Source organism: Diospyros lotus, unplaced genomic scaffold (assembly GCF_014633365.1).
Source record: "Diospyros lotus cultivar Yz01 unplaced genomic scaffold, ASM1463336v1 superscaf1, whole genome shotgun sequence".
Taxonomy (NCBI): Eukaryota; Viridiplantae; Streptophyta; class Magnoliopsida; order Ericales; family Ebenaceae; genus Diospyros; species Diospyros lotus.
Genome location: NW_026267104.1, coordinates 3,023,079 through 3,045,196, shown reverse-complemented (window position 1 = coordinate 3,045,196; position 22,118 = coordinate 3,023,079). Strand labels below are relative to the sequence as shown.

The following is a 22,118-nucleotide window of genomic DNA, read 5'->3' as shown; positions in this document are numbered from 1 at the left end:
AGAGAATCCAAGTGAAGTCTTCCTAGGATTTTTAAGATGAACTCAAATGGCTCTGAATCTTGAGTAGTATATAATAGATGACAAGAAGGATAAGCCTATTCTGAAGCCTTATCTCTTATAACCCATTCCTGTTAGGACAGAATGATGTTTGATTGTTCTGGTAATGATAATATCTCCTCCTAGTCAAGTGGCCGAGGGCGACCAATATCTGTTTGGGTGGTTACTGCTGTAAAGAGCATGTATGTTAAAGCCCCAAGCCAAATAACAGGAACCTTAACATGAAATGAGGCATTGATACTGTCTCATACAGCTTATCTAGATTGCCATCACCCAACTATGAAATAAGAAAAGTTGAAACTTTTTATTGTTAATTCAAGGGTTCATTGGGAAAACCAATTTGAATTGGAGTAGTGTGTGGCCTCTCATTCAGCATTCGTCTGTATCTTAGACTGAGAAGTTAGTTCCAAGATCAGAAAAATGATATACACCTATTAGAAAAGAAAAAGAACACACAAAACAATTGATAATTGATTCAAAAGGGTATAGGTCAATTTTTGTTGTAATATTGATGTAGAAGGAAAAAAAGCATATGTAATTCGCCTCTTTTTTACTTGCAAACATTGAGAAATGGATTCTGTTATGACTTTATAAGGATCTAAATAACAGATTGCTTGTGTTGATTATGCACTTGTTTTTTGTTTTTCATCCTCGTATTCTCCTCTTTTTGTCCTTTTTCTTGTTTTGATTCATTAGCCTGGTTTAATTATTTCTCTCCTTTTAAGTTCCCACCCTCTTAGATTGCTAGATTGATATATATATATTTTCATTTCTTCAGCTTTTTTGTTGGGCGGGGTAGCAGATACTGGAATGGTTGAACTTAGAGAAGTTCATATTGCTAAGTATCTTGCTGAGAAGACATTTACGGGGCAGCCTTTTTTTAAAGGAGGTAAATATTTGATCTGAGTAACCCATTTTTTGTTTTAAGTTCCATAAAGTTACCTGGTGACCTGCTTTGACAGTGGAACTCATTTTCTAGAAAGTTGGGATGAAAATCTAATCATTATTATTAGTTTTTGCAGGAAACAGAAACTTCACATACTGTTCATGATAAACGTATTAGAAACCCCAGTGATGTTGAGGAAGAGAAAGAAAAAAGAGAACCATGAGCCATTTCATATTTTTGTTCCCTTTGGCATCCATATCATGTTCTATGGTTTTGTATTTTGCACATAGCTAGCTATTCATCTCCATTATAACTGTCATAATGGGCTATTAACCTTTTGATATAACACCATACTGGGCCTATTTTATTGTTCAACCACTTAGCATCGAAGCTAACCACTTCTACCTGAACTTTCGTGTTTCACTTAAATGGGTGAGCTGGGCTGTTTTCAAGTACCAGGTGATTTTGAACAATGATTTTGGTTTATTGAATAAGTACTACTTATATCTGCCCGAGCTTACCAGTTTCACTTAAATGGATTAAGACCTGATATGTTGTTGTTGTGATTGTCTGTAAGGAGTTGGATGAACAATTTTGTTTTCATAAGCAGTAAATTTCAGCTCTGATTTGAACTTCTCGTGTTGCATATAGGCTTGCCTTCTCTGGTTGCATTCCCACCTGGATGTAACACTTCAAGTTGTCTTCTTAGGTGAGTTTCTACTCAGATTCTAAATTTTTGAAAACTTTTCTCAAGAAGAAATATAAGTTTAGTAACCTAATAGCTTTTGTCAGATTTGCAGCTTGTTGGTTGTGCCAGGTGCAAATGTTTATATTCTTGAATGGGATTTATCTTCTATTCTTGCTGAACGGATTCTTAAGGAAATTAATGTTATGCTGATTTGTTTTCATTTATTTTCTTTTGAAGGTATGAGGGAGAGCTTTCTGTTGATGCTGTTACTGATTGGTTTGCTAGCATAATTCTAAGTTTGCCTCGTATTCTATACTACTCAAAGGATTCCTTGGTAATATACACTCTCTTTGTTGGGATCCACATGCACATTTCATTGTGACTAAATTTTGATGTAGTATAGTTTAGACAACATGAGCATACTTACATAACAAGTTCTTAAGTATACTTACATAAGTAACGAGTTCTTAAGTATGTTCATAACAAGTTCTTAATATACTTAACAAAAATAACATGAACATGCTTACTACTCATTTACTTAGTTACATGAATATACTTAAATAACGAGTTCTTAAGTATGCTTTCATCAAACAAGCAACTGAAAGTAACCCCCCCCCAAAAAAAAAGAAAAATAAAAATCCTTCACTAACATTGAGCCAACATTCCTTCAACGGTTCAACCCATAATAACATTCTAAAACAATAACTCATCCCATAATAACATTCTAAAACAACATTAACCCTTCACAAACACCCCCTGCGTGAATCCAACATGCAATGTTAGGGCAACATGTTCTTGAGTTTTTCTTGCTTCCCATGCTTCAAAATATCAACAATGCTTCACGCAAGTATCTGAAGAAGCCACTTTAGGTTTTGTTTGGAGGATCCATCTTCATCATCTACATATATATATATATGTATACATACATTTTATACAAGAAAAATACATTTTGGGGTGAGTTATACACTTTACAAATTCTTTTGACATATTAAAGCTTTTCAACACTTTAAATGCAGAAAACAACTTTGGGTTTCGTGAATCTTATCATTCATGTCTATGAGTCTTTCACTCATAGCTAAAACAACATTCAAATGCATACAACAACTATGTATTGCAACTTCTCAAATATTCAATATAAAACTTATTCAATGAGTTCTCAAACAACATCATGAATATTTCATTCACGACTTGAGTCTATCACTCACATCTTTCTTATTAAAGCAACAACTTTTCCCAAATAATAGAAATGAGCACATGCATTGCATTTCTTAAACATGTCTCATCAAATAACTCAAAATAAATCACATTCAATCCAAGAAACATGTCATTTTATGCTAGAAACTTTCCTCATACCCCCTACCTTTCATGTACTTAAAAAATGGCTTGGATGGGTTCTTGTTCTATTGTAGGTCACATTGGTTCAGGTCTCCAATATATCATTTTTAGTTTTTTTTAATCAAAATATATAAATGACATTTTAGAACAATCAAAAAAGGTTTCAGAACATCAAATCTGTTATTTACTTAAATAATAGAATAGATAACTAATTGCTCAAACATTGTTTAGCATTAATGGTATTTGATTAATTTACAATAACTACAAAAACACCTCTATAGCAATCATCATCACAAATAACTGCTAAAAGGTGCAGGCTTTGGTTTGAGATGTATCCATGAATAAGGAATAAGTTCAAGGTGGTGGTGTGTGGTCAATAGCATTGATGGCACTTTCACTTCCCAAGTGATTATCAAGGGCTACTAGCTAGTTTATGGTTGCAATAATTGGTGGAAGTGAACTTCTGCAAATTATGATCCATAATTGTGTTATAGTTTTCCGTTGATTTTTAATTGAAAGAGTATGTATATTGATGTTGCATAGATGTAAATTAAGGCCCTGTTTGGAATTGAGGTGAGGTGAGTTTGATTACGTAGAAGTTAGATTGTTAAATGCGAAAATGACATAACAATTATAATTATATATAAATATTATTATTACATATAAAGTATATTTTAACAAATCATTGTATGATTTGTAATTTTAATATAACAAATTATTTTATAAAAAATAATATGAAAATAAATAAATTTGTTAAAATATATCTTCTAAATATATGTATGAATATAAATAAACAGAAAATATATTATATACAAATATAAAGATTTGAATAAATATATATAAACAAAAGATATATATATATATATATAAATGTAAAAATATATAAAAATAAAAAGTATGGAATCACCTGTGACCGGTTTGCTGGTGAGCCCAACAATTGCAGATGAGGGAAGACCCTAAATCCCCCATCTGCAATGGGGCTCTTCCCCATTAATGATGGGATTTTTCAGTTGGTTGATCGCTGGCGACAATCTTCTGTTTCCTCCCTGCAGTTGCAAAGGCTGGCAAGCTTTCTTTGTTCCAGCAGCTGGATTTCTCCTCTTCATTCTGGTGTGAGAGAAGGAAGAAAGTGAGAAAAATGGAGTTTTTAGAGGGACACATGAATTAAAATTTGTTTTAGTTATTATAAGAAAGGTAATATTTGAATATACTGAAAAGATGAAGTGCATTTTTGGCCTAAAAACACAGTGAATGTTGTTGAGTTGGAAGAAGAGAAGTTGCCAAACACTATGGCTACTGCTTCTGGAAGCTAACACACCTCAACTTGCTCCCAAACGCAGGGCCAATCGGGGCCTAAAGGTTCATGGATATTGATTGTTGAATGTGGTGGTGATGTTTGTAGATGTTGAATTGCAAACATGAGGTCTGTATTGTTTTTTATGATGATAGCTGTTGTGGTGGTATTTTTGGTGATGAAATAGTGGTTGAATGGTGGTTTACTGTGGTGTTTATTATGGTGTTGTAGCATCAAGTATTTCACCATGGTTGTGGCTGTTGGCTGAGAAGCATGGAATCTTCCAAGAGGTGTTTGTTTCATCTCAGGGACTCCTGAACGTGAATCAGATATTCATCTGAAAGTATCCAATAAACTTTTAGTTAGTTAGTAACCTCTCTTATGAGACTTTGAAGGTATGCCCACGCTGGGGGATATTGCCTGATACAAGCATTAACTTTTCAATTTAGAAAGTAGGGATAAAGGAAGAAATATGGAGTGATAAGAATTCTAAACATGGAAATTTCAAAATCTATATCTGGATAGAGCTCTTTAAAATAGATAATAAGTCATCTCTGTACAAATGATGCAACACATTAGAGTTTTCCTAGCTCTGTCATCCTACTTATTGTACACATGCCAGCAATGGTTTTTTTTTTTTTATTATTGTTCCTCATACTTTTAAGTGGCAGTTCCAACCTGTTTATTATTGGTTCTCTTGCTTTTTGTGTTGTTTCATTGTCTACTTGGGGAACTGATGTGGAATTGTTCATCTGTTCCAGGCACCGCGTTTTCTTGCAAAGAGCAAACCTCATAAGGTACCAATTGTTTTTAAGTTTCCATATATTGCTAATCAGTCTATTGGCCATGTACCATTTAGTATATTCTTTAGCTATTTGATTATTGTTCATCTTCATGACAGCAGGCAGGACTGTTTATTTCCAACTTCTTGAACCATTATAATTTTAGCCAATCCAAGTAGTGGGTGTCAAGAATCCATATTATTGCACTAGCTTAGATGCTGTATATAGTAGTTGTACCTAGCTTAGCTTATTTGCACATAGCAGTTACAGCTGGTTAGCATAAATACTCGTAACCTCTATCTGAATGGATCTGAGTGAGTTTTTCCTCCAATCTCTCTTTTCCCTCTCTTCTTTTCTCTCTGTTCTGCATACTATTGCTCATGGTATAAGAGCCATTGAAAGGTGAATATGTAGAATTGGAGCAGATTCTCCTCAAATCTTCTCTAGGTTATAACTGTGAGCTGCATCCTCTTGGATTGAGGATTATTCATGTTGCATTCTGCAGTGCGACTTGGTGTTCTGGTGCACCTGGTGTCATCTGATTCTGCAATTTCATTTCATTCTTATTTTGTGCGATCTGGTGTAGCTACAGTCTGGTTCTGTAAGGTTTGGGCTGGAGGTTTTGACTGGTGTTGGATTGTTGCTCTTGTTCATTGAAAGCTAGGGTTTGCCAAGCAGATTTGTTGAAAGCTAGGATTGTCAACCAGATCTGTCTTTCCTGGTGATCTGTAATTTCTTTCTTTCATCAACTTCTTCAGAATTTCATTATGCACCACACAACATCAAAATGTGTCTCTCAAAATGTAAGTCAATCTGCCACAGAACCTCAACAAGGTGGTGGCCAGCAACCTAAGGCTAATGTGGCTGGACAGAGAAGTGGACAAGGATCTGTTTCTGATCTAATTTCTAGGGAAGAACTGGCTGAATTCCGTCAGTTCCAAGCAACAAGGTAGATGCCTTCCTCCATAGCTTCTGTTGCCCAGGGTGCCAGTCCAGTCTCTTCTTCATCTGGTATTTCTTTGGCAGCAGGTTCTCATTCACTGCTTGGCCCTTGGATTATTAATTCTGCTGCCTCTGAACATGTATCTTGTAATAAGTACTTGTTCTCCCATTTTAATTCATCTAATACACTACCTCCAATTATTGTGGTTGTTGGTTCTGTTAGTCGTCTGACCAAATCACTTAAGGGTTGTATTTGCCCAGGATTGGGGTACTGGACAAATAATTGGCACAGGACATAATGAGGCTTGGTTGAGGTGTATTGAGTTGAACTATTAAGGATGATTCTGCAAATGATTTTTTTGTCCAATTAAGAGAAAAAAAAAGCCAGGTCTAATCATCTTTGGTGGCAATCAATTGGTGGTGTTCAGTATATACATGCTACTCATGCTTCTATAATCGTGATCTGTCAATTTTACCTTTTATATAGGTTAATTTTGTGTCTGCTCTTATTTGTTTCAAGATAAGCAATAAGTATTTTATCAGTTCTTTATAAGTGCAAGCTAGTTAATTTAATGCCCAAATGATTTTTCTCTCATTTTGTGTCTAAATATTATGGGGGTGCCCTTTTATGTATCTAAATGTTGATAGTTCTGTCTAATATTTCAGTAAGGTTCTTCTAGCGATCATCCAGGTGGCATTGAAAAATGTATGGTATGAGCCTAAGTACAGGTTAGTGAGTTGCAATGTGATCCATGCATTTGGAGGTTCAAGTAGCTTGGATTTACAACCATTTTGCATATGGGTTGAAGTGGTGAGATAGAAGTTCGTTTGGTGTTTTAAGATGCAGGCAACATGTCCTCTTTCCTAGTTGGCTGCACGTCCTAGGGATGAGACACTCCTTGGATATAATTTCTTTACAAGAGTCCTTGCGATTAAGGCCCTTTTAGAGGGGATTGTAGGTCTGATCAGATAGTGCAGAGAAATTGCAGACTCCTGTTGCTTACCGTCATAACTGGACTTTCAACGATTGTGATCTTGCTGAATTCATGCATATTCCTATTGTGTAGATTTCATTAGGGGGGAAGTTTGGTTTGTGGTCCAATATGGAACAGGTTCTTTCACTCTTTATAGTAGAGAAGTCTGTAAGAGAATCCAATCTATCCCCTGCTCGATTCTGTTCCTATTTATTTGCAGCCTTTCTGTTAGAGATGAACACAGCTCTCCCCGAGATTTCCTCACCTCAAATGACTCACACTTGAACTCTCTCTCACCCGAGATGAAAACGACATGAGAACCACACAAGAAAATAAGCGAAATACAGAAAGAACACAGAAGGATTTATCCTAGTTCGGGCTCTAAAAGAGACCTATGTCCAGACTGACAAATGTGCCACCCAATCCACTATCTTGACAACCTTCAGGATGATTACAAAGAGGACCTTAATTCTACCTAGCCCATATACCCTGAAAACTAGCAGAATTCCAAGATTACAAGACTAACCCAGCCTTACTCGCACCTCTCACTCAATCCCGAACACGAGACAGAAAACAGGAGTAAACCCCTCATGGAATGAAGTGCACAGAAAACTGATACCTAACTCCTATCCCACGATCCTTATTTATAGGCTATAGGATCGTTAGTTACAAGGCAAACAAACTGACTGACTGACTGAGAATAACAAACATACCGGTCAGTCATCCTTCTAGAAACAGAACTTCTAGAAGAAACTTAAATCTAACTATATAACAGGAAATAAAACATACATATGCAGTAATATGAAAAACCCAATTTACATGACTCCTAGTCTAATACAAAACACAACACTTTCCACACTCAAGCAGTTTAAGCTTAAGAAGATTTTCCTGTAACTGCACTGCAATCCTGATAAATATTTGGTGGTTCTTGACAGTTTGATTGTATGGCATCTTTAGTCAAGGACCAAGGTGGAGACTTCCAAATGTTTGTTTTACGTCAGCAGGGAAATAATTATTGTCATCATTTGCTCCTTTGCCTTATAGGAGTCAGTCTGATGACCTTGTTTCTGCTGGTGGATTCCTCCCTTATTGAATCAAGTACATTCTCATCTATTGTTTGATTGAAGAAAGACAAAAGTCAAGGGATGCTAGTCACAAATTTTTTATGTGGTTCACATGGAAATTAAATAAAAGTTTGGGAAGCTTTAGCGTAAAATGTCCTCTTAGATACTGCCCAAGGCAATAGCTCCTTCGGTGATACTTGCACTGACTTCAGGTTTTATGTTCAAGTTTGATGCTCACTGATTGCTTGGATGGTCACCCTGTCCACAGAGTCATGAGTTTAAGGGTGGGGGAGTTGATGCTGCTGCCTAGGATGACTGCATGCAAGACTTTTCTGGGATCTGCCGGATTATTTGTGTGTTGACCCCTGTCAGGTTAAAGGGTGGTCACCAGGGTTTCCCCTTTTATCAAGTAAGAAAGAAAAGAAAGGAAAGAGGTCCTCTTAGATGGTTCTCAAGAGTGTGCATGTTTACCTTTTACTCTTGTAATTTAGACGATTTGTCTGGTCTACTTTTTTGTTTAGTTCATTTATTTGCAGTGATAATTATGCATGAATTTTTCATTTTCATCCTTTTAGTTGGTTACATGTTCTATGAAGGAGCTGGGAAAACTGAAAGAATGAAAGATCTTAAACAAACTTCCTTGAGCTGAAGTGATTGAACAGGAAACAAAATAAGCCAAAATATGAAAATAACTAATGTAAATATTTAGATTTTTATTTGATATTTATCTGCTGACTGTTTCCATCTTTTACTTCATGATGACACTCTATGACATGATGATATATGAGACATCTCTTCATAATTCATATTCATTCATGCATTGTTCAGCTTCAATGCCTTTAATAATTTCATATTTCTTATATACAAAATTCTAATTAATGGTCAATTTTGGGTCCTAGGTGAAAGTCATTTTCTTCTCGGAAACAGGGGAGCGTGCAAATCCATTTGTGCGTCAAGCCGCTCTAAAGTATTGGCCTTATGCTGCCTTTGCGTCTGTGCCATGGCGAGAAGAAGAATCTTCCTTTTGGTGGAATGCGTATGTCATTTGCCTTTCGATTTTAGCATGTAGGATGTTATTTTGCTAAAATCAACATTTTATGGCTTCCTTCTGAATGCTGACTAGCATAGTCTTTCAATAATTTGTCATTTAACCAATAATAAATCACATAATAATGTCAGAATTATTGTACACTGTCCAAAAATATTATCATTCATTATTTTTATTTTTTTCTTTATTTTGTTTTTGGGTAAAGACAAAGTTAAGATGGTTTTGACATGTGAGAAGATCACTATATGTGTTTGAGAGTTGAGTGGATTGAGAAGAAAAAGTTTGTATAAAGGGGGGTAGAAGACTAAAAAACTTTGGTGAGAAACACCCTTAACATTATATGGTATTTTGTTGCCTTAAAAGAAAATATGATTATGGATAAAGATGGTTGGATAGTTAGAATTCATCTGGCTAACCCCAACTACAGGGATTAGGGCTTGTGAGTGTTTTTATTTTTTATAAAATTGCATTTTTAAAGAGTGTCATAGGAGAGTTAATTATGTACAGAACTGTGAGAAAAAAACAATTATGAGAGAAAAATCTAAGAGATTAGTCTCTTAGTGTGTTATTTATAATAGGCACAACGGGCCTAATAACTTACGGGCTTAGCCTATGGATTTAGCCTAATTACACATAGTTATAACAAATAAATAAATAAAAATACTAATAACAATATACAATATATCTAATTATACTAATAATTCTCATAAGAACATTTACACAAACCAGAAAGATGCTACAAGCTGTAGTAACTAACTCATAAGGAAACTGCACAAAAGAAGCAAGAGCAAAACAAGTGTCCTCCCTATAAAAGGAAAAAAAAAAAAAGAATGAAATGAGTTTGACTGACACCTTAATGGTCCTACTCAACTCACAACAAATGCCTTATATCAAGCAAAAATGGTACATATGTATGCCCATGGCTTCTTGTGGGAGCTCAATCATAAAAATACCAAAAAAGTGAACAATAATGCCCCTCGAATAATGGAATGCACTCCAAAAAGGACCACAAACAGGAATAGTTTTGTCCACAAAGATCAAATATGACAGCCTAACTCCAGCTCTGTACTTACCACTCTCCACTAAGCCTCTAGACATCCTTTCTTCTCAGCTCTTTGAAGCATAAGAAGAATGCCTCCACAATTACAATAAATACAAAATGGGATAGAGGGCCAACGTGCCTCAAGCTCTTGAAACTGTGATAGGAACCTTGCAGGATGAGCTCCCCTTGACTAGACATGTTAAACAGGCTTAATGGGTAGGCACAACCAGTTTTCTTGAGGGCCCACACTGTCATGCTGGGCTGGTCATGGAATTTTGCGGGTTGGGGTGGCACATGGGTGTTGGCCCTAATGTGGGCTTAGCCCACTAGGCTGCCGTTTTTTCATTTTGTTGCAAAATGAACAATTAAAAATTAGTTTACAATCTTAAATGTACAATTTTGAAAACAATACTATGTACTAAATAATCCCTCAAATTATTTTTGTTGTCTCAAAATGTTGACATACCAAGAGTTACAATTTATAAAGTGCATACGTCCTTACAATGTATTAAATTTCAAACAATATACTAAAAATTTAACAAAATGCTTATAAATAGTATTTCAATATATTTTTATTCTTTCAAAATTTTAACAAATGAAGAATTATAATTACATTGAAGAAAATTTAATGTTGGTTGGTGGTTGAGTCAACACTCTCTTAATTGAAATTGCTTGAGTTGTTGGGAGATTTTGTATATTGTGTTTAGTTCTTAGCATCCAGAAATCCTTGAGGCATACACACATTTTCAATGCATCTTCTTTCAGCTTTACCCTTGGATTCAGTGCCCTGTTACCTGCAGAAAAAGCAAACTTCAATAATATTGTGGAATTGGAGTGATGGGCTATGAAGGCCAAAACAGAATGTATAGTTTGGAAATGTTTTCACTAGGCCATAATATCAAAGTTATTGCATTTTTCCATCACTAAATTGTATTTTTCTAAGTCAAACTCAGCAACAACAACATTTGTTCAGAATTCATGTTGTTTTATTTGACAGGTTTTACGCTGGTTGTTGGCTACCTAATGCAACCTTTCTCTTTTATTTATTCTTAGGACCGACTGTAGGTTGGAATCTACAGTTTGAATCCACGTGTCTAATATATACTATATAAATTTTTACATTATCTTTTAGAAAAGTTGTATCAGTCTCCTTAGTGGATCAATAGAAATCCATAAAGGCCTTACCTGCTTTGCATTTTTGCATGGGATCTAGTATAAAAGTTGATTGATGTAATGGTTGAATTTTTTCCCAGTACTTTTAAAATTTTATTTCCATAGGATAATAAATTCAACATAAGTCTATTTTTTTATCTTTAAATTTTGAAAAACATTCCACAACATTTTATATTTTTCTATGAAATAAATTTGATGCAGAATAGTAAACACTGGGAAAAGTGTTAGTTGGGGTTGCTCTAGCCAGAATACTTTAATCCATTTGAATAGTTTTTGGTGATCTTTTCCCCTCTCAATCTTTGGAAATTCATTCTGGAAATTCCAGCTTATGAAACTAGGTTCATAATTTCCTTCCATGATGGTGCATGTTCCCTCTCAATCTAGATATTATTCTTAATTATAAGTGCAGAATTATGAATCTAGACATTCTTATTATCAATGCAGGCTTGGAGTGGAATCTGCACCTGCAATTGTATTCTTGAAAGAACCTGGTGTGAAACCAATAGTGTACCATGGCAAGTCATTCTCATTGTTTCATTTTGTGTATTCTTGGTGCTTGTCATGCCATAAGTTATGTGTTACCTAACAAGCTAATGCACATTGTTTGCAGGAGCGGCCAACAATTCATGGCTTTTGAATATCATGGAAAAGAATAAACATCATGGTAAATCTGTCTCTTTTGTATTTAGTTGGTTTTGCTCTCTTGGACTGTGAGGTCTATGAACAACTTTTTCCTGTTCAGACTAGATGCGTGCTAGTGCAGCCATTATTAGATACCGTGAAGCAGTGATGATTAGTAAATTTCATGTTATTTACAATAAGTGACTGCTATCTTTATGAGTGTTAACAATGGCTCTTGGCCTCGTCAGAGTCTTTTCTTCCCTTATTTAGAGCATTTTTTAGCAAAACACCCTTCAAAGTGCCGGTGAACCTTCATGCATGTCACACATTCCTTTTCTGGAAAGGCTTTTGTTTAATGACATTCTGAATCTATTAGGATGTGCTTGCTTTGAAGCTATATGAAGTTGTTACTACGTATTTTGCATTGGTGTTTATGCAACACAAGCAGATGAGGCATATTTTTATATATGCATGTATGGCATACACAATCAGTGAACCACTTTTGTACATTTCAAAATTGTGTAACTTGCTACAGTGCATAAATGAAATCTTATTGGTGAATGTTTATGCATTATTTTTTAGAGCTACCTCAATTAAGGAGCATCACATCTATGGAGCTAGGTTGTGATGCACGTGGATATTCTCGTGCTGGGAGGGAAACCATGATCTGGTACTGTGTTATGCTTATAGGAAGACTAAGCCCAGAACTCAACAAAATGCGTGAAGTAAGTTCATTCTCCCTGCTCTTGTATATTAAGTAAAACCCCTTTAGAAGTTTTCTAGACATCATTTAGCTATTTTTCTTTGTCATCATTTCGGTGAGAATGTGCACGGCATGCTCTTAGGCCATCTGGCTCATGACTGAAGGAAGGAAAAACTTGTTAACATGGTAAGGAGGAATTTAAGGGAAACAGTTTAGAGAGTGTTTACAAAGGGTATCATGTATATTTTGAATAGCAATTTGTTGTATCCTGGCGCCTATAAAAAACCTATTTGTTGCATTCTGGCATTGATCCTGGCGTTCAATTGAAGTTATGTCATATGAAGTGTACCAACTAAAATTTTGTGTTAAAGTATTATACAAAGTTTCATACATGCATTTGCAAATGCCAGTATGTTCGTCAGGTTTACTAAACGAAGTATATTGCTATGTTAAAGACCATGCGCAGAATCCAACAAATGCTGTTAAATGATGACAACTTAGACACAGGTGATAATGATCAATTATTGTCAGCAGCTGTTGCACTAAAGGAAAAGAGGTTGACGTTTACTTGGCTTGATGGAGAAGCCCAGCAAGTAAGCACCTATTGATATTGCTATATTTCAGCTGTTCAATTTTCTTTCTTAGGAATGAAATAATTAAGAAATTTTAGTCAAGTTGACATGCTGTGGTACTTTACAGCAATAATTTATTCTGAAATTTTAATCTAATGTCAGAGTTATTTGAGTTTATTTATTGTCATGTGCATGTGACAAAGTTTTGGCTATGTTGACTGATATCTGTGAGCATATGAAATTTGAAACAAGTTTGAACATCTCCATTTTCTACTCTTTCCTGTTAATCCTGTTCCACTGAGAAACCGTTTAAGGTACGTGTACATGATAATATGATTCTTTTGATACCATGTGGACTGCAATTACATGGACCAAACTATTTATAGTTCTAAATAATTTCTTTAAGGTCTCAATTTTGGTGCTTTTATGCAAAGATGAATCCTATCTGCTTGCATATATAATAATTGCATAAACATGCCATTGTGCTCTTAGGATGAGGGGTTGTTTAGTGATTGAAATACTAGACAAGATTTAATTTGCTTTTCTTTGGTTGAAAGTATACTCATTTTGTATCTCCACCAGTATTCTTAAACCAGTTTTATCAATTTTTAGTTGAAATTGTTAATTTTTGGAAAAAAAAAAAATAACCGTACTGTTTCACTCTTTTATTCACAAGAAAAGCTTGATTTATACAAGCTTCTTTACAAGATTAGGAAACAACTAACTTTAGGAAAGAATCCTAGGATCTATACAATTTAGGATACAACCAAGATAGAAAACATAAACTAATCTGGAAGATATAATTTTACTTTTAGGAAACAACATATACAATCAATCAAATCTAGGAAACATATATAATCAATCACCAATCAATGATTGAATCATTCATCCATATCAGTTACCATCTTTCCCAATACAGAAACAATACTCTTGCTGTTGTTTCCTGTTACTTAGGGAAACCCTAGCTACTGACACTCCCCCTCAAGATTGGGCGTGTATATCTTGCATCCCAATCTTGCTTATCATCCTGTTAAACATTGGTCCAGGCAGGCCCTTAGTTAGCATGTCTGCTAACTGATCTTGTGATAAGATGTATGGTGTGCATATCAACCCACTATCCAATTTCTCCTTAATAAAGTGTCTGTCTACTGCAATGTATTTTGTCCTGTCATGTTGAACATGATTATGAGCGATACTGATTGTCGATTTGTTGTCACAATAGAGCTTCATGGGCCTAGTCCACTCAATCTTGAGATCATTTAGAAGAATTTTTAGCCACAATAATTCACACATACCTAGAGCCACTGAACGAAATTTTGCCTCAACACTTGACCTAGCCACCACATTTTGTTTTTTGCTCCTCCATGTTACCAAATTGCCTCCCAACATAGTACAATAGCCGGAAGTAGATCTTCTATCTACAACAGAGCCTGCATAGTCTGCATCTGTGTAGGCCTCAAGGGTCATATCTTCTCCCTTTTTGAACAAAATGCCTCTTACAGGTGCTCCTTTTAGATAGTGGAGTATTCAATACACAACTTTCAGATGGACTTTCCCTGGGTTATGCATGAATTGACTAACCACTCCCACAACATAGGCTATATTTGGTCAAGTATGGGCCAAATATATCAGTTTTCCAACCAGCCTTTGGTAAACTCCCTTGTCAACCTTATCTCCTTTTAGAGCTTCTCCCAACTTATGATTTGGGTCAATGGGTGTGTCACTTGCTTTGCAGCCTAGCAATCCGGTCTCCTTTAAAAAGTCTACCACATATTTTTGTTGAGATATGAATATGCCCTCTCTAGAATGAGCCACCTCTATTCTCAAGAAATATTTTAATCTCCCCAAATCCTTGATTTCAAACTCCTTTAACAAGCACTCCTTTAATTGAGCCATCCCTTATTTGTCGTTGCCGGTAACAACAATATCATCTACATACACAATTAATATAGTTACTCCCCTTGTGGTCGAATGTTGAATAAAAAGAGTATGGTCTCCTTGGCTTTGTCTATACCCCATGCCAAGCATAACACTCGTGAATCTCCCAAACCAAGCACATGGGGACTGTTTCAGTCCTGTATAGGGCTTTTTTCAGTTTGTATACAACTGGCCCTTGTGTGACTACTTCATAACCTAGTGATATTTCCATATATACCTCATCCTCTGGGTTACCATGTAAAAATGCATTTTTCACGTCAAACTGATGCAATGGCCAACCTAGATTAGCTGCTAACGAAAGAAGGACTCTAACTGTATTTTGTTTAGCCACCGATGCAAAAGTGTCCAAATAGTCTACCCTATACACTTGTGTATATCCCTTGGCAACCAATCTTGCTTTGTACCGATCTATAGATCCATTAGACTTATATTTCATAGTATAGACCCATTTACAATCCACTGGATGTTTTCCTTTAAGCAATTTTACCATTTCCCAGGTCTAGTTTTTTTTTCAAGGCTACCATCTCAGCTTCCGTGGCATCCTTCCAATTCTTATTCCCTATAGCTTTAGAGAAACTTTTTGAAATAGGGATGATATGTAGGCTGGTAAGAAAGGCTTTATGGGTAGGAGACAGCTTAGAAAAGGAAAGAAATAGGTGTAACAGATGTTTGGTACAAGTTCTTTTCCCCTTTCTTGGAGCAATGGGCCAATCAAGATCATAGGTATCTGGCTAGTAGCTTTAGTAGGTTTTGTAGAGCTCATATGATGATCAAGAGAATTGGTTGCGAGAATACCTGGTGATGACTCTGAAATGGTAGGATTGTCAGTGCTATTCTTGCTTGTAGAGACCGTAGGACATATAGGACTTGTAGAGGATGCAGGAGCTTGCATAGGACTAGATTTGGTTTTCTTCCTCCTTGAGTATACCTGCATAGGCCGAGGAGTAGAAGGTGAAGCTTTCTCAGGTGTCATGTTTGTCGAGTCCTTCCATTTAGGAGGTGGGTTCAAGGATAGCAGATTAGGGTCAGGAAGGAAGAGGAATTCCTATTAATCGAGGTCTGATTTTGTTCTAAAATAGTTGATGATCTAAAGTACGACTCATTTTCAGCAAAGGTAACATCAGCAGATACAAAATATTTCTTTGAAGGAGGATGATAGCATCGATAGCCTTTTTGTGTAGATGGATATCCAATAAATACGCATTTTAAGGCACAAGGATCTAGTTTCCCTCTATTGGTTGTTGGAATATAAACATAGGCCGTGCACCCGAATATCTTGGGTTGCCAATTACTAGTCACATGGAAGTTGGGAAAATGACTTATCAATAGTTGAATAGGACTTTGAGGTTCTAGGATTTTAGATGGCAATCTGTTGATAAGAGTGGTGACAGTTATGGCTGCTTCTCCCCAATAATGTTGAGGGACATTATAGTGAAAAAGAAGTGCTTGAATAACAGCTAGAAGATGACCATTTTTCCTCTCGGTCGCCCCATTTTGTTGAGGGGTGTAAGGACAAGAAGACTTGTGAATAATACCTTTTTGTTGAAAGAAAGTGGATAGAGTGTGATTGAAGAAATCTCTAGCATTATCAGATCTAAATCGCTTTACATTTACCCCAAATTGAGTCTTAACCATGTTGTAAAAATTGAGAAAAACATGGCTCACTTCTGACTTAGCTTTCAACACATATAATCACACCACTCTAGTACAATCATCATCAAATAAGACAAACCGTCTTGCCTCAGAAATATTGGGAACACTTGATGAACCCCAAATGTCACTATGGATTAAAGAGAAGGGGAAATCAGTCCTTTTATTAGAAAGAGGGAAAGAAACCCTTTTATGTTTGGCAAGTTCACAATTATCACAATGAAAGTGACTAAAATCCAGACCTTTAGCTAAATTAGGAAACATTAATTTGAGAGTAAGAAAGGAGGGATGGCCCATTCTATAATGTTGTAACCACATTTTATCCTCGTTGGACTGAGCTAGGCATGACATAAAAGGAAGAGACCCCTTGTCTGGCCCTACTGATTTCTCGAGGTAATAAAGCCATTCTCTAGCCCTAGTAAGCCCAATCATCCTCTTCTTGCCCTGTTCCTGTATCTCACAGACATTGGAATAAAAAGATACACTGCAATTAGTATTCTCAATAAGTTTTTGAACAGATATAAGATTAGCAAATAATTTGGGGACATGAAGGACATTCTTGAGGGTTAGGTGATCATTGAGAAGAATATCTCCTTGACCAGCAACGATGATGAGTGAGTCATCTGCCATTGTAATTTTGCTAGAGCTAGGACAAGGATTATAGGAAGTAAACAATTGTGGATGGGATGTCATGTGGTCTGAAGCACCCGAGTCTAGGATCCAACAATGTTGGTGTAAAGTTTCTGAAGCATGTAGTGAAAAAGTGGAGGAAGCAATACCTGTGAGAGCAAGAATGCTACTGTTCTCTGCCTTTTTGTTTAGAGATCCCGGAAAATTTTTTAGTCTTTCAATTTCTACCTTGTTGAGTTCAAGAGACTCTTCCCCATGCTCCTCTCCTCTTGGTTCCAGTTGTTGCTGAATGTTGGCTGCTGCTATATGCACTTGACTCCTTGCTAGTCCCCCTGTGGATGGCTTTCCATGGAGCTTCCAGAACTTCTCTATGGTGTGTCTAGGTTTTTTACAAAAGGTACACCATAAAGAATCCCTATCCACTGGTTTCTTTTCATCCCTAGGGCCTTTGTTTTGATTATGAGTTTTTAAAAACACTAGGGCAGAACTCTCACCGGAGATAGCTTCTAGCATCACACCCCTTCTCCCTTCTTTTGCCCTTATTAAGGAGATTACCTCATTCAAGGAAGGTAAATCCTCCTTGCCAAGAATCTGCACTCGGACCACATCAAATTCACTGTTGAGGCCGGCCAAGAAGTCATATATCCGCTCCTTTTCAACAAATCTCTTATGGAGTACAACATCCTCACTGCATTTCATCTTCAAACACTGGTAGTGATCTAGCTCCTGCCATAGAGTTTGCAACATATTTGCCTACTCCGTGATGGTCTTCGAGCCTTGTTTGATTGCTGCCACCCTTGCCTGTATTTCATAGATTTGGGCTACATCTTTAACTTTAGAATATGTCAAGTTTATGGCCTCTCAAATATCCTTGGTTGTGGTAAAAAAACATGACAGTGTCACTGATATTTGGAACCATGGAATTCTAGAGCCAGGACATTACACCAAGGAATCTTCCTCGTCCCATGCTGCGAACGTTGGATCACCTTCTTTTGGGCCCGTTCCTAACAAGTGGCTAAGCTTCCCCTTCCCTTTAAGAAAGGTCCGGATCAGTTGTGACTACTTTAGGTAGTTTTTTCCGTTCAAACGATAGGCTGCCTGGAGACTCTGCAATTCTTCTCCCAAGGCCCCATTTTGAGTTCTAGCAACTGGAACTTCTGAGGTATGGCAGGAATTGGCTGTATCGGATGTAGGTTCTTGGATGGAAGACATCTCTTGACCAAGGTTTGGATGACAAATGAAAAGTGGGAAGACTCATAAGGATAGACTTCGTAGATCCTAGAGAATTGTAGAACAGAAACAATTTAGGGCTCTGATACCATGTCAAGTTTTGAAAAAAAAAAATAACCTTACTGTCTCACTCTTTTATTCACAAGAAAAGCTTGATTTATACAAGCTTCTTTACAAAATTAGGAAACAACTAACTTTAGGAAAGAATCCTAGGATCTATACAATTTAGGATACAACCAAGATAGGAAACATAAACTAATCTGGAAGATACAATTTTACTTTCAGGAAACAATATATACAATCAATCAAATCTAGGAAACATATATAATCAATCACCAATCAATGATTGAATCATTCATCCATATCAGTTGCCATCTTTCCCAATACAGAAACAATACTCTTGCTGATGTTTCCTGTTACTTAGGGAAACCCTAGGTGCTGACAGAAATATGTGTGGTTTTATTAAGTAAAGAAGGGCCATTAAACTAGACTATAAATGTCCATGAGTGACTCTTCTATGTTAGAACATTTACCGTAGTTCAGTTAACAAAATGATTTTATGTAACTGTGCTTGTCACATAATTAATTACTTTTTCTTTTTTTCCAGAGATACTGTTCTTTCCACATTCAGACAGCAAACAGCTATGAAACATGTGGCCCTAGAAGGGATATAATAGATGTACATCAGTTAGTTATTGTACGTTACAAAAGGAATGACGCAGAAGATAATGGAAAAATCGAGAAAAAGCCACAAAACATATTTGAGGCATTTCACAAGGAAGATGTTGATCCTGCATCACAACTTGTGGCAAGGTACAACGGCTCAGAAGAAATTCCAGAGGTTTGGGCTTCTCTTGGTTTATGAAATGGATTTAGCTCCGTTGTTCAATTATTGCAACCTATATCCTTCCATCGAAGCAGTTACCTCAAGTACAACATTTTCAGATTTGTGCTCTGTTTCACATTGGATGGTTTTATGTTGTGTTTTCTTGACAGATCATCAGGTGGATGTCTCAAATAATCGAAGATGGTGACTCTAGGGATCTACCCTTTTTTGTAAGTTAACATCAACAAACCTTTTTAGTATATGCTTCAGAATAAGTTGTATGGTTGGGCTTTACGTTTTCTACTTTTATTTGTTTCTTTTTATTCATTTTCTTTAATTTTGGGGGTGAATCAGCTATAAATCTCTAATTCATTTCTGGGATCTTGTTAGAGCACCATTTAATCTTTATGCCAATTAAAGAAACCAATTTATTGTGGGTTTAATTGTCTACAAGTTTGTAGGTGGTATTTTTTTTGTTCGTAGGACACTATTTTAGCCTAGACATCTTTAATAACGAGTTTCTATGTTTGGTGATGGCGTATAATCTCCTTCACTCTTTGTGCTCATCAAACATTTCTGTTTATGGAGAATGTAAACCGTCTGGAGCTAAGACTTGCATCTCTTTCGTACAACTTTGTGCCTAAACCTTTTCTGTCCGTCCCAATTCAGAGAGCCAAAGCTCCTGCGCTTGTTCCAGAAGATGCAGATCCAATTTGGTCGGTTGGTGGCAGAAGCATTCTGTCCACATGGACAGGAATGAAACGGAAAATAAGCAGCTTCATCCATGCAATCCACAGTAGCCTCGGAGATCCAAGGATTGGCCCAATCTTGCTTTTGGTAGCACTATTGTCTTTTGGCAATATCTGGCTCCGAAGGAGCCAATCAACTCATCCAAGTCAATCAAACCGTCAAACTCAACCAAGCAGAACAGTAAGTCAATGCCTGTTGTGCTCCTCCTGGGAGCCTTGTTATCATATTTATTATATATTCTAGCTAGTTAATTCATCTTCACAAGGTAAGGTTTCAATGACAAGTCTTCCGACTTGTGGTTGATCTTCTTTTGCTTGCACATCCTTCAATTCCTTTTGCACGTATGGAGTGTTTTGGCCTTGTTACTTGACCATTTTTTAGAACCTCGACGAGTATGGGAAATACTATGTGGTACCTAAGGATAATTATTTTATAAAAATTGTTTTATATGTTGAATATAGCCAGCCTTTATGTTATGTAACATAGTAGTTGTATTATACCTCACACTTTTTGATGTTCATGTCCTTTGCTACTATAGAAGTTCCACTACTCACTCTTACGATTTGCATCGGGAGATCATTCAATTGATGCATTTCACTATCATCTTATTCTTGTTTGATGTGTTCAGTCAAATCATCTTATGATGCCAATTTTCAGGATGAAAACAAACCAAGGCAGAGCCGCAAACCCAGAAGTGTGCCATACCAAGATATTCCTCCTTCCATCACTGACTTAGAGCCAAAAGATGCATACCAGTTGCCGCTTTCGGGTTCTGACTCTGAGTAGGGTGTTGTGCTGTTAGAAGGAATCAAGGTTCCAAAGTAAATATTAGCTAATGTAATTGTAATTATTGGTCATAGACTGACTAGACATGTTGGTCAATTGGACCATATTCATTAGTTGCCATTAACTTAAAAAAGAGACGGATGAACTTGGGAAAAAAAAACACGTGCGCACACAGAGATGCACGATTATCTAACTGCAACTTCTTGATTGCTTTTGTTGTTTTAGGATAAAGTTTTTAAGAACTTAAAAGAATGTCTTTATTCATATAATTTTGCATTTTCATGATAAATAGCTTGTGAAATTAGAAAAAAAAAATCCTTTCAGGCAAAAATGAGTGAAAATTCCTTATAATTTTGCTATATTACTCTTAAATTACTATGAAAAAGTTTAAAATAATAAAATGATGCAAAAATAAATTGAGAAATAAAATAAGATAATTTGTAGTTCCCAAAATAAAAAAAATGAAAATTGTAAAATTTAAAAGAAATATTGCCAAATCTGGAGATAAGAAGAAGAATACCCAAACGTTGACAAATTTTATGTTTAAAAATCTAGATAGATAAATAAAGTAACAATTATGTAAAAAAAATGTATATGTCAAGTGACCAGGCCTATTTCTTGTCTAGTGAACAATGTTTTTTTAGGTTAAATATATATTTTAGTTTCTGTATTTGTATGTTTTTTTTATTTAAATATTTGAATTTTTTTATTATTTTTTTAAATTATATAATTTTAAATCAATTAGGTTCTTAAATTTTTTACCATTTTAATTACAATATTGAATTATGTAATTTTAAATTAACTATAAATTTGTTAAGAATAATAAATTAAGTATAGTTTAAGAACGTAATTAAAATAACAAAAAATATAAAAGTTTATTTATTTAAGATTATATAATTTAAAAAATATAATTAAAATAATAAAAAAAATTCATGTATTCAAAAACTTATATAAATTCAAAGACTAAAATATATGTATTTTATCATCATTTTTCTTTAAATGTACTTAATATGTGGAGAATTTTCTCTTCCAATCCCGTTTTACAAGGGGGTGAGTCACCCATTGGATGGAGCATTTATTGCCATTGCTGGCTATGAAATCATAGTCAAAAGAAAAAAAAAATCAAA

The 22,118-nt window shown here is 35.6% G+C and overlaps 1 protein-coding gene across 2 annotated transcripts in view; it reads left to right on the top strand.

Annotated features, from left to right (window-relative positions):
- The window catches only part of LOC127793014 (uncharacterized), a 30,240-nt gene extending 9,056 nt beyond the window's left edge, over positions 1-21,184 (top strand). For both annotated transcript variants that reach the window (XM_052323745.1, XM_052323744.1), the window contains exons 8-20: positions 836-946; positions 1,595-1,652; positions 1,869-1,965; positions 5,022-5,057; positions 8,922-9,058; positions 11,730-11,800; positions 11,896-11,949; positions 12,489-12,631; positions 13,065-13,202; positions 19,237-19,470; positions 19,626-19,685; positions 20,125-20,385; positions 20,863-21,184. In XM_052323745.1, coding sequence (XP_052179705.1) covers positions 836-946; positions 1,595-1,652; positions 1,869-1,965; positions 5,022-5,057; positions 8,922-9,058; positions 11,730-11,800; positions 11,896-11,949; positions 12,489-12,631; positions 13,065-13,202; positions 19,237-19,470; positions 19,626-19,685; positions 20,125-20,385; positions 20,863-20,991 — 1,529 coding nt within the window. In that variant the 3' untranslated portion in view covers positions 20,992-21,184. The remainder of the gene's footprint in view (positions 1-835; positions 947-1,594; positions 1,653-1,868; positions 1,966-5,021; positions 5,058-8,921; positions 9,059-11,729; positions 11,801-11,895; positions 11,950-12,488; positions 12,632-13,064; positions 13,203-19,236; positions 19,471-19,625; positions 19,686-20,124; positions 20,386-20,862) is intronic.
- The last annotated feature ends 934 nt before the right edge of the window (positions 21,185-22,118 follow it).